Raw genomic sequence first — 12735 nt, 5'->3', positions numbered from 1 at the left:
TTTATTTTGACTATAGTATTTACTCATAGCAATATTCCTCTCTCATTTACCCGTCCGTGTTTACCAACGTTGGCTCCTCCACAACTGGAGCCGCAGACCGCAGCTCCGAATAAATAGTAACTACTGTGGTATCTATAACATTTTTTACTTATTCGCTGAATCTCACGTTCTCTCTATTTATCTCACTGTTTGTCTAATTTTGAGTTTTGTTTCATTTTCTTTTTAGCTTGGAAGACACTTTACTGATGGTGGGAAAGCTAGCTATTTCACTGTAAGTGTTTATTGTTCAATTAAAGAGGGTTAATAACTCTTACAAAAAGGTTATATCCTTACCCTTTTTTTGGTAGGCAAGTTTTACGACCTTTCTCTACGTTGATTTACCTTTGGCAGAGTACACAGATTTAGTGGTGGCGTTATCCGTGAGGTTTACGCCTAAGTTCTCTAACTCCCTCACTCAATCCCTCTTTGTGACAACGTTGTCCATGGAAAAATCACTCACACTAGATCGATCCATTTGTATACATCATACAATACCTCACTACCGCACTGTTATATACTCCATCAATTTTCTTAAACCTGGATCTAAATGCAAAATATAAAAGTAAAAATGTGACTTTTCGAATTTTTTACTACCCTTGAGACTTTTCGTTACCTTTAACTCATATCGTTGCACCGATTAAAAAAATGCTAAATACACATTTTATTCTTCGTCTACCAGAAACGAATGGAATCTCTTAGTTTGGTGACATTTGCTTATGTACTGCTTCTTGGATGGTACTCAGACACAATTCTTTTGCAAGTGTGTTGGGCTTTTCATGAATGAAAATAAGTTTTTCTTTGATAAAAAGTAAAAAACTACAATCATGGGTTGTATTGAGAATGGTCAGATATGTATTTGGATTCACATTACTCTCCAAAAGGACACGGTTTTCAAAAATAAAAAAGAAAATGGGAAAGGAGGCATCACAACCAACGACCTACAATCCAAATTTTATTTCTGTTTCGTTTTACTACCTGTTAGTATTCCCATGACATATTTGCTTATGTTTGAAGTATTTTTACTACAACTTTTAAACATTATTAAAGGGTGTTTTGAATTGATGTGTGCCATGATTATTTATATAGTTGATTAGATAAACTATGTTTAAAACATATTTAACTATTAGTCGGCTTGGTTGGCGTGGTGATCAGTAACATTCATTTAATATATGAAATTTTTTTCAAGTACTATTATGCATTATGTAGTCGCCATGAAAAGAGTCCATGCATGTTAACCCCAATACAATTTAGGAGCTATGTATATCATTTTGCGAGTGGGGTCTTGGCCTTCAAGAGGTTAGAGGGACAAATCTAAATAATTTGTTGAATATCAAATTCGAGGGCACGGGCATGCATTAGTCTTAAATACATTTTTTGATATTTCTAACACAAGCACTGTAAAAAATTTGAAGAAGTAGAAGACCGATATTGCTTCAACTTATCCGCAGTCCGTCCTTTGTGTAGTGTTGGTTGTGTGGCTATAGATTCTTCTCAACTAACACAGAAGAAGAGGTCACTCTATTATTGACTCTCTCTCTGTCTCTCCAATGAGAGAAATTTCAAGGAGGAGGGCCCTGCTGATCCATTATGCTTCTCTCTCCCATTGCTTTCATCTGTCGGGGCGAGACCGCACAACCGCTCTTTTGATGGAGTTGGGGTATTCTCCTTTTCCTGTCGCAACAATTCAATTTCATTTCACTTCTCATTTCCTATCTTTGTTACTAATTTTTTCCCACTATTCGTTGACTAATTAATAACGTAGTTATTTTTTACTTCTGTATCCTACTTTTTTTTTTTTTTGCAGCCGAGCCACTGTTGGACCCGACTCCGTAATCCAAACCTCGGAGGAGACTAGCTTAGCAACCCACCGCCATGGCTCTGCACTTAAATCATGATTTGTCTCCAAGGGGAATCGAACCTGCTATGTTGCAAGCGCAGGTTCGCCCTTACCTTGTTGACAACCCATAGGTGGGTTCCTGTATCCTACTTGTGTTCATCAATGTGTGAATGAGGTCAATTAGATTAGTTGAAGTTGATAGTAGGGGTGAAAGAAAAACCGACAAACCGAAAAAACCGACTGATCGGTTCAGTTTTCGGTCAGGGTAAGGGGGGTTTGGTCGGCTTCGGCTTGGACCTAATGAACCGATCAATTTTTTGTTCAGTCTTGGTTGCCTGGGAATTTCTTCGGACCAAACCGAACCAAACCAATATACCCCAGAAACATACCGATTTGTAATAATCAATCAAAGCCGTCCATCTTAAACCAAAAATAAATTAAAAAATCTCAGTCGTCCATCTCAATCTAAACCATCCATTTCAATCTTTACGCCGGACTGAAAAACTTGAAAAAACCCATTGGATTGAACCACCCCGAACCGATTTCGGTCCATTGTTTTTTTCGATCGGGGTCAGTTCCCAGCTACATTAATCCGAACCGATCAGTTCGGTTCTGAACACCCAAAAACCGAACCGAACAGAACCGACTAGTTTTCACCCCTACTTTTTGATAGTGCATATTTGAAATTCTTAGTAAAACGCACGTAAAGAAGGAAAATACACTATGGAAAATACACTATAATCAAAAGTTGCAAAAAGACAGCGAGAAACAGAGAGAGAGAGAGGGGGTTAATGTTGTACATGGGAGATAAATTATTCGCAACACCAGTGGGCTATAATATTGAAGGTGTCATTTATCGATGTTCCTCGTTATATTAGCGAAGTATCATTTCGATTCTCAATACAAAACTATGTTGCAAATTTCTAAAAGGTTGGACGGAGTTAGCACCATTTGAACACAAAATTTTAGTATAGTAATTAGACCAAAATGACTCTCTCCGTTAATACTTTGGAACCAGTGGTTAATTTAAGCCTAACACAGGGGATATTTAAGCCTAACAGTAACAAAACATTATTGTAGATATTTCGTTCAATTTGGGCAATTACGAAAATACTGTCATATAAAAGTGTCGATGCATACAATCTTGTGCATTCAAATTCTTTCCAAAACATAAGACATTAAATTGATTGTTAAATTCTTATTTTTTTGATGCATGCAGTCATAAGTGGACGGTTATTAAAAGATTAGGCGAGCAAGTGATAGAATTAAAAGAAATTTTGTATGGGCGAAGTTAATATAAGCGTAAATAATTTTTCAATGTTTTAAAAAATAAAAAACTGCTATTGTTCTAAAGAAATTTTGAGAAGCTCGCTCGCTCGAAGTTATCCGCTCTGTTTGTCGTTTGTGTGGCCTGGCCAATTCGCCTGGGAGGTCCTTCGTTAAATATGTGGCTATGGATTCAACCTAACATAGCCACATAGGGGATCCCGGGACCCTACAGTGAGCAAGCCACTACATGGGTGTAGTGATTATTCGGACTATCCGTTTCTCCAATCAATGGTTCAGATTTGTTGTTAACTTTTATAGATCAGAATTATCTTTTATTGATAAAGATAACAACTATATCTGAACCATTAATTGTTGAGACAAACGACTCGATTACTCCCTACATGGGTTGCTACAGGTCCCCGCTCGATCTATAACATAGGAGACTCCATTATTGACTCTCTAACTCCATTATTTTGATCCCACAACCACATATCTCATGGACTTGCGTATTCTCCTTTCCTACCTTGTGTGGAGTCCTGCTTGCTAAGGGTGCGTTCTTGTAACCGTACATTCTAAAATCTTATTTAGGTATTTTTTATTTTTTGTAATTTTTTGTTTAGTTTTTCGTTGTAATTTTTGGATTAATCATTCGTCTCGATGAGACAAATCGGAAAAGATTAAAAATGTGGACCGATATTGAAAAAATTCAAATAAAATGGCATTTTAGATAAATAAGACAGTTGTTTGTACTTTTTTAGTTTTTAGTAAATTGTTTTTATGCTTTCGGTCATAATTTTGTACTTTCTAGACTCCTCTCGTGAAGACGAACGATTAATCCCAAAAAGTAAGACGGAATTCTAAAAAAAAAAATTATGAAAATTCAAAATATCGAAAGAAGTCTTTGATTATAAGTTTACAAGAAAGAACGCAGCCTAAGTAGTTGTCTCTTTCTCTTTCACTGGTATTTTCAAGGAAGAAGAGGATGAAAACATTTTTTTACTGCACTTGCATGAGTCTACTTGAACTTCCTTAGCGACCCTGAAATTGATTATGTTGATCAATTCATTTCACTTCTCGTGGATAATAAGTGGATAGATATAGATAAATTAATAAGTTCATTGTCTCACATCATAAAAAGTAAAAACAGTAATAAAAAAAACATTACTATAGATATCTTAATTTGGAGAAAGTCTACAATACACCCCATTTAAAAGGGTATACCATATGCAACTATTTTTTGTTCATTCATAACATTTTAGCGTATTTCATAATTTTTATTCTAGAATTCATAACTTTTCAGCAGTACGATTTGTAACATTTTCATTATGATTCATAACATTTTGGTGTATCTCGTAATCTTTATACGATTCGTAACTTTTTAACAATACGATTCGTAACATTTTCTCTATAACTGATAACATTTTGGGGGTGCATATGATAAACACCCAAATAAGGGCCATGTATTATAGTCTTTCCCCTTAATTTGTAGATACTTTTGTTCAACTTATGCAATTCCAAAAAGGGGGCGAACGAATTACTAACTTCTACTCCTATATATAATTCTAGAAAACTGTTAAAAAAAAGGATCGTGTGAACTCATCCGCCCGAAAGTCCTTCCTTGTGTTACTTGTGTAGGTGTACATTTAGACTATACTTCTCAACTAACATGGAAGACTCCATTATTGACTTTCTCTCTCCTATGAGAAAATTTTCAAGGAGAAGGGCCCTCCATGATGCTTATGTGGAGTTCAACTACCAAAACTCCATTTGGTGAAGATCTATTAGCATTCACGCATTAGCAGTCTTTGGTTTCTCTGTACAACACAACTTCCTTTCCACAGAGCTAAAAGATGGCTGAAGTATTCCTTGGTGCTTTCGTTAACGTGCTAGTTGATAGGTTAGCATCCCGTGATCTGTGGAACTTTGCACGTAAGGAGCGGATTGATACTCAGCTGACGAAATGGAGCAGCATGTTGGAACAAGTTCAAGCGGTGGTTGCGGATGCTGAGGAGAAACAAATCACCGATCTGGAGACTAATTTGTGGCTCTCCGACCTTGAAGACTTGAGTTATGATATGGATGACGTACTGGATGAGTTCGCTACTGAAGCTTTGCGACGGAAGGTGATGGAAGAGCCTCGAGCTAGCACCAGCAAGGTACGTAAACTCATACCTAATTGCTGCACAAGTTTCAATCCAAGCACTCTTGTGTCTGATTTTAGAAGGAGGCCCAAGATGGATGAGATCACTGCGAGGTTGCAAGACCTTTTTGATCGAAGGATTAGGCTTGGCTTGAAAAACACTGCTGCAGGGGGGTCTAGTAATGCTTCACAAAGACAACCTACTTCATCTTTGATAATTGAACCTCGTTTATATGGTAGGGATTATGATAAAAAGACTATAATAGAGTTGCTCTTAAGCGATCAATCTGGTAGTAAAAAAGTTGATGTAGTCCCGATCGTGGGTGCGGGTGGGGTTGGCAAGACCACCCTTACTCAGATAGTTTACAACGATGAGATGGTGCACAAGCATTTTGAGATGAAAGCATGGGTCTGTGTATCAAATGTGTTTGACATTGTAGGAGTGGCTAAAGGGATTCTCGAGAGTATTACTGCCGAGACCTGTGATCTTGATGCCTTGGATCAAGTTCAAGATGAGCTACGAATGGCTTTGGCAAGGAAAAGGTTCTTGATCGTTCTTGATGATGTGTGGAACAAAAGCCACACTGACTGGAGCAGTTTAAAGAGTCCTTTCAATGATGGAGCCCTAGGAAGTAAAGTCATTGTAACAACACGCAATATGGAATTTATAATGGCTGGAACCAATAAATATCATTTTCTAACAGAACTATCCGAGGATGATTGTTGGTCAGTGTTTGCACAACATGCATTCGAGGATAGAAGTATGGATGCAAATCCAAATTTGGTTTCAATTGGTCGAAAAATTGTCAAAATATGTACAGGCTTGCCTTTGGTTGCTAGGACACTCGGTAGCCTTCTACGGTGTGAATTGACAGAGGATGAATGGGAAGGTGTATTGAACAATAAAATATGGGAGTTATCAGAAGAGGGTAGTAATATTATTACTGCGGCTTTGAGATTAAGTTACTATCACCTCCCTTCGCATTTGAAGAAGTGTTTTACATATTGTTCCATATTGCCGGCAGGTTATGAATTTGAGGAGAAGGAACTAGTTTTCTTGTGGATGGCAGAGGGCTTAATTCCGGAGCAAACAGGGCAAAAGCAAATGGAAGATCTTGGTTGTGAGTACTTCCGTGAATTGTTATCGAGGTCATTTTTTCAACCATCAAGTAATGGTGAACTATTTGTAATGCATGACCTCATTAGTGTTTTTGCTCAGTTTCTTGCAAGAAAAATTTGTTTTAGGCCGGAGGATAAACCAATGGGGAGTGAAAGTATCAATAAGGCTCGACATTCATCCTTTAGACGTGGGTATCGTGATGGCATAAAGAAGTTTGAGGCTTTTCGGAAAGCCAAAAATCTGCGGACATTTTTAACATGTGGATCTAGACATCAAGGATTTTCCAACTTGACTAGCAATGTACCCCTCCGTCTATTGCCGGGTCTCAGATGTTTACGTGTGCTTAGTTTGCGAAGCTATGGAATACGTGAACTTTCGAATTCAATTGGGGTTTTGAAACATGTGAGGTACCTTGACCTTTCATGTGCCTTGATTTTAACGTTACCAGAATCAATAAGCACTCTCTACAACCTACAAACGCTAATTTTGAGAGACTGTAAAAATCTCAAAAAGTTGCCTGCAAACACTAGTGACTTGATTTGTTTGCGTCATCTCGATGTTACGGGTGCAGATTCCTTAAAAGAAATGCCACCAAATATTGGAAAATTGACAAGTTTCCAAACATTATCAAACTTTATTGTTGGCAAGGGCAACGGCTCAACGATAGATGAGTTGGGCAACTTGATTCATCTTAGAGGGACACTTTGCATCTCAGGGTTGGAGAATGTGACGGATGCTCCAGGTGCGAGAAGGGCCAACTTGAAGGATAAACAAGGCTTAGATGTGTTATTGATGAAATGGAGGTACATCTCCAATAATTCTCGCAATGGAAGTGTTGAATCAAAAGTGCTTGACATGCTAGAACCTCATGAGAGGTTAAAAGAGCTTTCCATTAATGGTTATGGTGGCCTCACATTCCCTACTTGGGTCAAAAATTCGTTGTTCTCCAATATGGTATGCTTAAAGTTCCAAAATTGTGAAAAATGCACTTCGTTGCCATCTTTGGGGCAGCTACCCTCACTTGCAAAGCTCTACATTCAAGGTATGAAGGCAATAGATAATGTTGGACTTGAATTCTATGGGCTGGGTTGCTCAAATCCTTTTCCAGCTCTAGAAATTTTAACCTTTGAAGACATGCCCGAATGGAAAGACTGGACTCCTTTTGGAGAGGGAGGTGAAGCATTTGCTCTCCTTTCAAAGCTGTCTATTAAAAGATGTCCCAAGCTTTTGCATGTGTCGCCAAGAAATTTTCCACGGTTAAGAAAGCTGGATATTGAGGAGTGTCCGGTATTGGTGGTTGCATGGGGTCCAAACCCTACACAGCTGAATGACGTCGATGAAGTGAGGAACACGGTTCCCTTTGATTCATTCGTCTCATTAAATCTAAAAAATGTTTCGATTCCGGACTCCTATATTCCAAAATTCGGTGATCAAGTAGTGCTAAAAAACACAAGGCATAGCTTCTTGAGCTCGCTGACTTCCCTGAAAGTGGAAAATATTCGGGATCGCACATGCCTACCAAGTTGGTTCTTTCAAGGGCTTACTGGACTCCAAGAATTATATCTCTTTGGTTTTGAAGAACTCACAACATTGTGGAAGAATGAGGTGAGAATACAAGGCTGTCTCCCTGCCCTCCGACGTCTCACTATTGGATGTTGCCCCAAACTTAGTTCCTTGTTTGCAGAAGGAGAAGAAGGAGATGAGTTAATATCTCTTCAAGAGCTTTCCATCGACAGGTGTCCACATCTTAAATCTTTCCCAAAGACAGATTTGCCGTCTACGCTAAGAGAGCTGCGGATTAGATTCTGTGATGGTCTGGAGTCCCTACCTGATTTGACGTTGCTGAATAATCTTGAGGTGCTAGAGCTTTATCATTGTTCATCCCTCACATACTTAAGCTCTCCATGCAAAATGGTGCAGAGTGGCCAATCATGTCAACAAGGGCGGCTCGGATTGGATTTGAGCGCATGCAAACCGTCTATTACTCGGTGCAGATCTGAGCTGTCGATTGCCGAGATTAAAAGCTGGACACCATTCCCCATAAGTGGGCTACCGCGGACTCTCCGAGTACTGAATGTTGATAATTGTGCAAAGCTAGAGTCGCTACTAGCAGAGAAGGGGATGAAGATCAATTGCCCAGATCTTGAATTTATTTCTATCTCGTCTTGTAGGCGCCTCGAAACCCTACCAGATGTTATGCAGAATAACGGTCTCAGGAATCTCAGTCAACTGGTGATAAGATCCTGTGATAATCTGGAGTCTCTTCCGGAAGGATGGTTCCCCACAACCAATCTCACAGAATTTGATATCATCCGCTGCCAGAAACTCAAGCCCCTTCCAAACCACGCGTACAACAACAAGAACCTCGCTTCTCTCGAAAAGCTGGGACTATATAGTTCTCCTGCAGCTACTGGACTCGTCTCCCACATTCTGGACGAAAGAAATTCCTCCTACTTCACCAACCTCACTTCACTTACCATCGCCAATGTGGATATTCCCATTGGTGACGGTAAACTGTGTGGTTTGCAGAGTCTCAGAAAACTCAACCTTTATGATTGTGATTGGGTGTCGTTTCCAAAAGATGTGTTGCCTTCCTCTCTGGTCGTTCTGGACATCTGGATATTTCCAAAACTGAAGAAGCTATCTTTCAAGGACTTTGAAAACCTCGTCTCTCTTGAACAACTTTGCATTAAAAATTGCCCCAAGCTCAAGTCCATTTCAGAGCTAGGACCGCTTCCCTCACTTTCGGACTTGTTGATCTCTGACTGCCCCAAGCTCGCATCATTTCCGGAGCAAGGGCTGCCTCCCTCGCTTTTGTATTTGCAGATCAATGGGTGTCCGAAACTGAAACAACGATGTGAAAAGGGGAGAGGTCAATATTGGCGCTTCATTGCAGATGTTCCTCAAGTCATGATAGACGAGGATTGACCCAAGCAGTTAATGACCCAGGTGCGTTAACGCCTGCTTTGGCATGTTAGTTCAACTGATTTTGCTGCATAATTGACCCACTACACCTGTACCACATGACATCTTTATGCTTCACACTCAGTTTTCGTACAAATACGCTCTCTTTTTGGTCCTTATGTGTGCGAATTTTAGAACATCCTCCTTTGGATTGTGGAGTTAGAATTTTCCATTTTCAACTTGTTGAATGCCCTGCCCACTTACTTGGAATTACTAAATACTTGCGCATTATTGTTGCTAGGACATATTATAATCACACCATTATGCAACGATTTTTTGAAAAATGAAAACTTGTTGAGAGAAAATATAGAAACCGTAGAAATCATACCAACAACAAAGCAAACTTCTCCCATAACCATTCTTTTTTTTTTGAACTGCCCATAACCATTCTTGACTCAGAAGTTTAGTGTTGGAAGATTCCATTATTACATATGGATAAGCATGATTAATAAATATGTCCTTCAATTTGAACCTTTTTTACTGTCTACACAAGAAATTTTATTGGTGCCACCATTGATTTAGAGTAAACTTTTAGTGACTGATCAAGTTATTATGATTGATCAAGTTGTTCCTGTTAAGTGTTTGTTTTCATAATTCATAACAAGATTTGACAGGTTAATAGAGTTCTGCAATTTGATTTGGTCCGATGTTTTCAGTACTGCATTCATGAGGAGTGAAGATTCAAGAATGTGTTATGCTTCTTCATAAGAAGATTTTCTTGAGTAACCCTTTGCAACAAGAGGAAGAAAGATGGTATCAAATGCTCCAAACTTGTGGTGGTGTCATTTGTTTCTGCTCAAGTGTATTATATTTATTAACCTGGAAATTCCTCAATGTTTGTGTCTTTTATCCTGTGATTTCAAGCATGCCCTAGTGTGGTGTTGTTTTCATGGTCGCTTTTCCCATTCCAATCTTCCTCTTCCTTGGCTCTGTGGATGGATTCAGCACAAAGAGTCGGCCTTGTACTTATGAGAGCACCAGAATGTATTCATACAATGGCTCTGTTGAGGTATTCATACAAAAGCTGCTGATGTTGGTGCTGATCTTGTGTGCAAGGTTGAGCAAAACATCCCCGAGGATGACTCCAGTATCGAGTGGTATGATGCAATATGCTTTAGTGTCTGTTTGGTTAGCCAGAGAATGGTAGAAAGGGATGGCGATAGGAAAAACATTAACTTTTCATATGTTCTCTTAGCAAGAGAAAGACAGAAAAGTGCAGGAAAACAAAAATTCTGGTATAAATTACTTGTGCATCTAAAGATGTCTCTTTTTTCTTGCAAAAACAAAAGAACAATTAAATCTACTCATGTGAATCGGCAATGGTGTTTTAAATTTCAGATTTATCCCACTTTGGCACTTTCCCATGAATTTAATCCAAATCTTGTTTCAGTGCAAGTTGCTCAGATTTTGGATATGGAAGGTTACTTTCATGAAGGACCAATTTTCTTGAGACTTTCATGGTATCCAAACTTAGCTTTTCAAAAAATGTCCCATGCAAATGTTTTATGCTAGCGAATTGCATGCAAGAAAATAAATGATATCTTCTTTTTCCGTTCTGTCACTTCACTTACTACCATTTTCACTCTCCGTCATCTTTTTATTCCTAACAAAATTACGGAGGCTAGCTGATGATTTCTCAATTTGTTTCTTTCTTTTCATCCAGGTGATAGCTGACAACCTTGGTGATATTGCTGGTGTGGGATACGATCAAATCGCCTCTTGCAGAATCAACTTGTGCTGCTCTTGTTTTTGGCTCCATCTCCTCATTTGGGATCAATCATAACTGCAATGCTTTACCTCTGCTCATCAGTTCTGTAGGTATCCTTGTTTGTTTGCCCACCAAGTGAGTGTATATTTGTGTGATTGTGTGGGCTCACCCTAAGCATTTGTTTGTGAGTGTTTTTCTTCTTGAGAAATTTTATCCTAGTGATATGCTATTTGTACCCAAAAACCTCTAAAGACACACGCCCTTGCACAGTGTGTGCTTGCATAATGGGTATGTCTAGCAGCATTGTTGAAATGCAAAAGTTGCTTTAATTTGTTTAGTTTTCTCGTGTTATTGATCCGGCTTGGTTTTGGATTTTTTGTTAAAAGAAATACAAAAGATTCGGCTACGATTTCAGACAAAGTAAATTAACAGAATTGAACCAAAACATAAAACACTAATGCTCTTCTTTTTCATTTTTTAGTTTTACTACATATGTTGTTGTATGTTTTTCAATTCTGTGGGGAACTTGAATTTTAATTTTTATGTGTCTTCTTGTTGTCAATGCTATTGATTCAGTCTTTTTCAAATAAGTTTTGATGAATATATATATGTATTTGGGGTAAATTAACGGTTTTATATAACAAAACCAAACATTACAGGTGCAGAGGGGCATACCCCTGAGAAAAAGATGGACAATCAGTCCCATTACCAATCACTAATCAGACTCTACCAAAAGAAAAACAAAACAATTTTATCTCCGAGGACCAAACACCTGGTTTCCAATGGACCAAAGAAGAACAAATAAGCCTATTAAGGCCAGATTTCCAAACAGCTCGCCAAGAGCTGACAGGACCTAACATCATTCTCAATTCTAATCACCAACTGATGTTTATAAGAGTTAATCATCCTTTGGAAGGTCCTAGCATTCCTCTGTCTCCAAATATGATACATACAAGCAGCGAGAGACAACTTGAAGACCAAATGTTGGAAATTAGTACCACCTCTACAGAAACCAACCCACCTTATCTCTTCAGAGAGGGCAAGAATCTGTCTAGAAATCCCATTCTTCATCAGAAAAGAGGACCAGATAAAAGAAGAAAATGGGCAATCAAAAAATAAGTGCAAGTGAGACTCAGGCCCAACACAACAGAGAGGACAAAGAGGCAGATAAAAAAAAATACAAACAGAGAGGACAAATAGGGTCTGAAACAATTCTTCACTGGCATAATTTATCCCTAGACCACCGCCAACCAGTAGGACCAACAATAGAAGCAACTTTGGCATTTAAGGATCTTCCTGCATTAAACAGAACTCTGTCCACAAAAAGGTATTAGCCTCATTTCCAATCTCATACTTGATCCATTGCTGCACCAAAGGCCTAAGATGCAGAATTTTCCTAATAGACCAGGATACATTTTGAGGAAATTTCATGAACCAGAAACTGTGATTTTTGATAACATAATAGTGAATCCACTTCACCCAGAGAGTATCAGACTTTTTGGAGATAGCCTACACATACTTGACTATAGAAGCTTTGTTCCAATCTCTGAGCCTTCTAAAGCCCAAACCACCCTCATCCCTTGGCAAGCAGACATCTTCCCACTTCACTTTAGCCATGAGAGATTATTTGTAAAATGGCTCCGTTGAGTCTTGAGAAC

At 38.7% G+C, this 12735-nt stretch overlaps 1 protein-coding gene across 2 annotated transcripts; it reads left to right on the top strand.

Moving 5' to 3' along the window:
• The first annotated feature begins 1467 nt into the window (after positions 1-1467).
• Positions 1468-11414, top strand: LOC131299695 (putative disease resistance RPP13-like protein 1). Of its 2 annotated transcripts, XM_058325276.1 has the most exons (4): positions 1468-1696; positions 5043-9354; positions 10026-10466; positions 11033-11414. In XM_058325276.1, the coding sequence occupies exons 1-2, from the start codon at positions 1587-1589 to the stop codon at positions 9331-9333; spliced, it is 4401 nt and encodes a 1466-aa protein (XP_058181259.1). In that variant the 5' UTR covers positions 1468-1586; the 3' UTR covers positions 9334-9354; positions 10026-10466; positions 11033-11414. The 2 variants fall into 2 exon arrangements, with proteins under 2 accessions (XP_058181259.1, XP_058181263.1); XM_058325280.1 differs by lacking the exon at positions 1468-1696 and having other exon boundaries at positions 3789-9354.
• The last annotated feature ends 1321 nt before the right edge of the window (positions 11415-12735 follow it).

Source organism: Rhododendron vialii, chromosome 1a (genome assembly GCF_030253575.1).
Source record: "Rhododendron vialii isolate Sample 1 chromosome 1a, ASM3025357v1".
Classification (NCBI taxonomy): Eukaryota; Viridiplantae; Streptophyta; class Magnoliopsida; order Ericales; family Ericaceae; genus Rhododendron; species Rhododendron vialii.
Note: the sequence above shows the minus strand (reverse complement) of the source record. Positions and strands in the feature narration are given on the sequence as shown.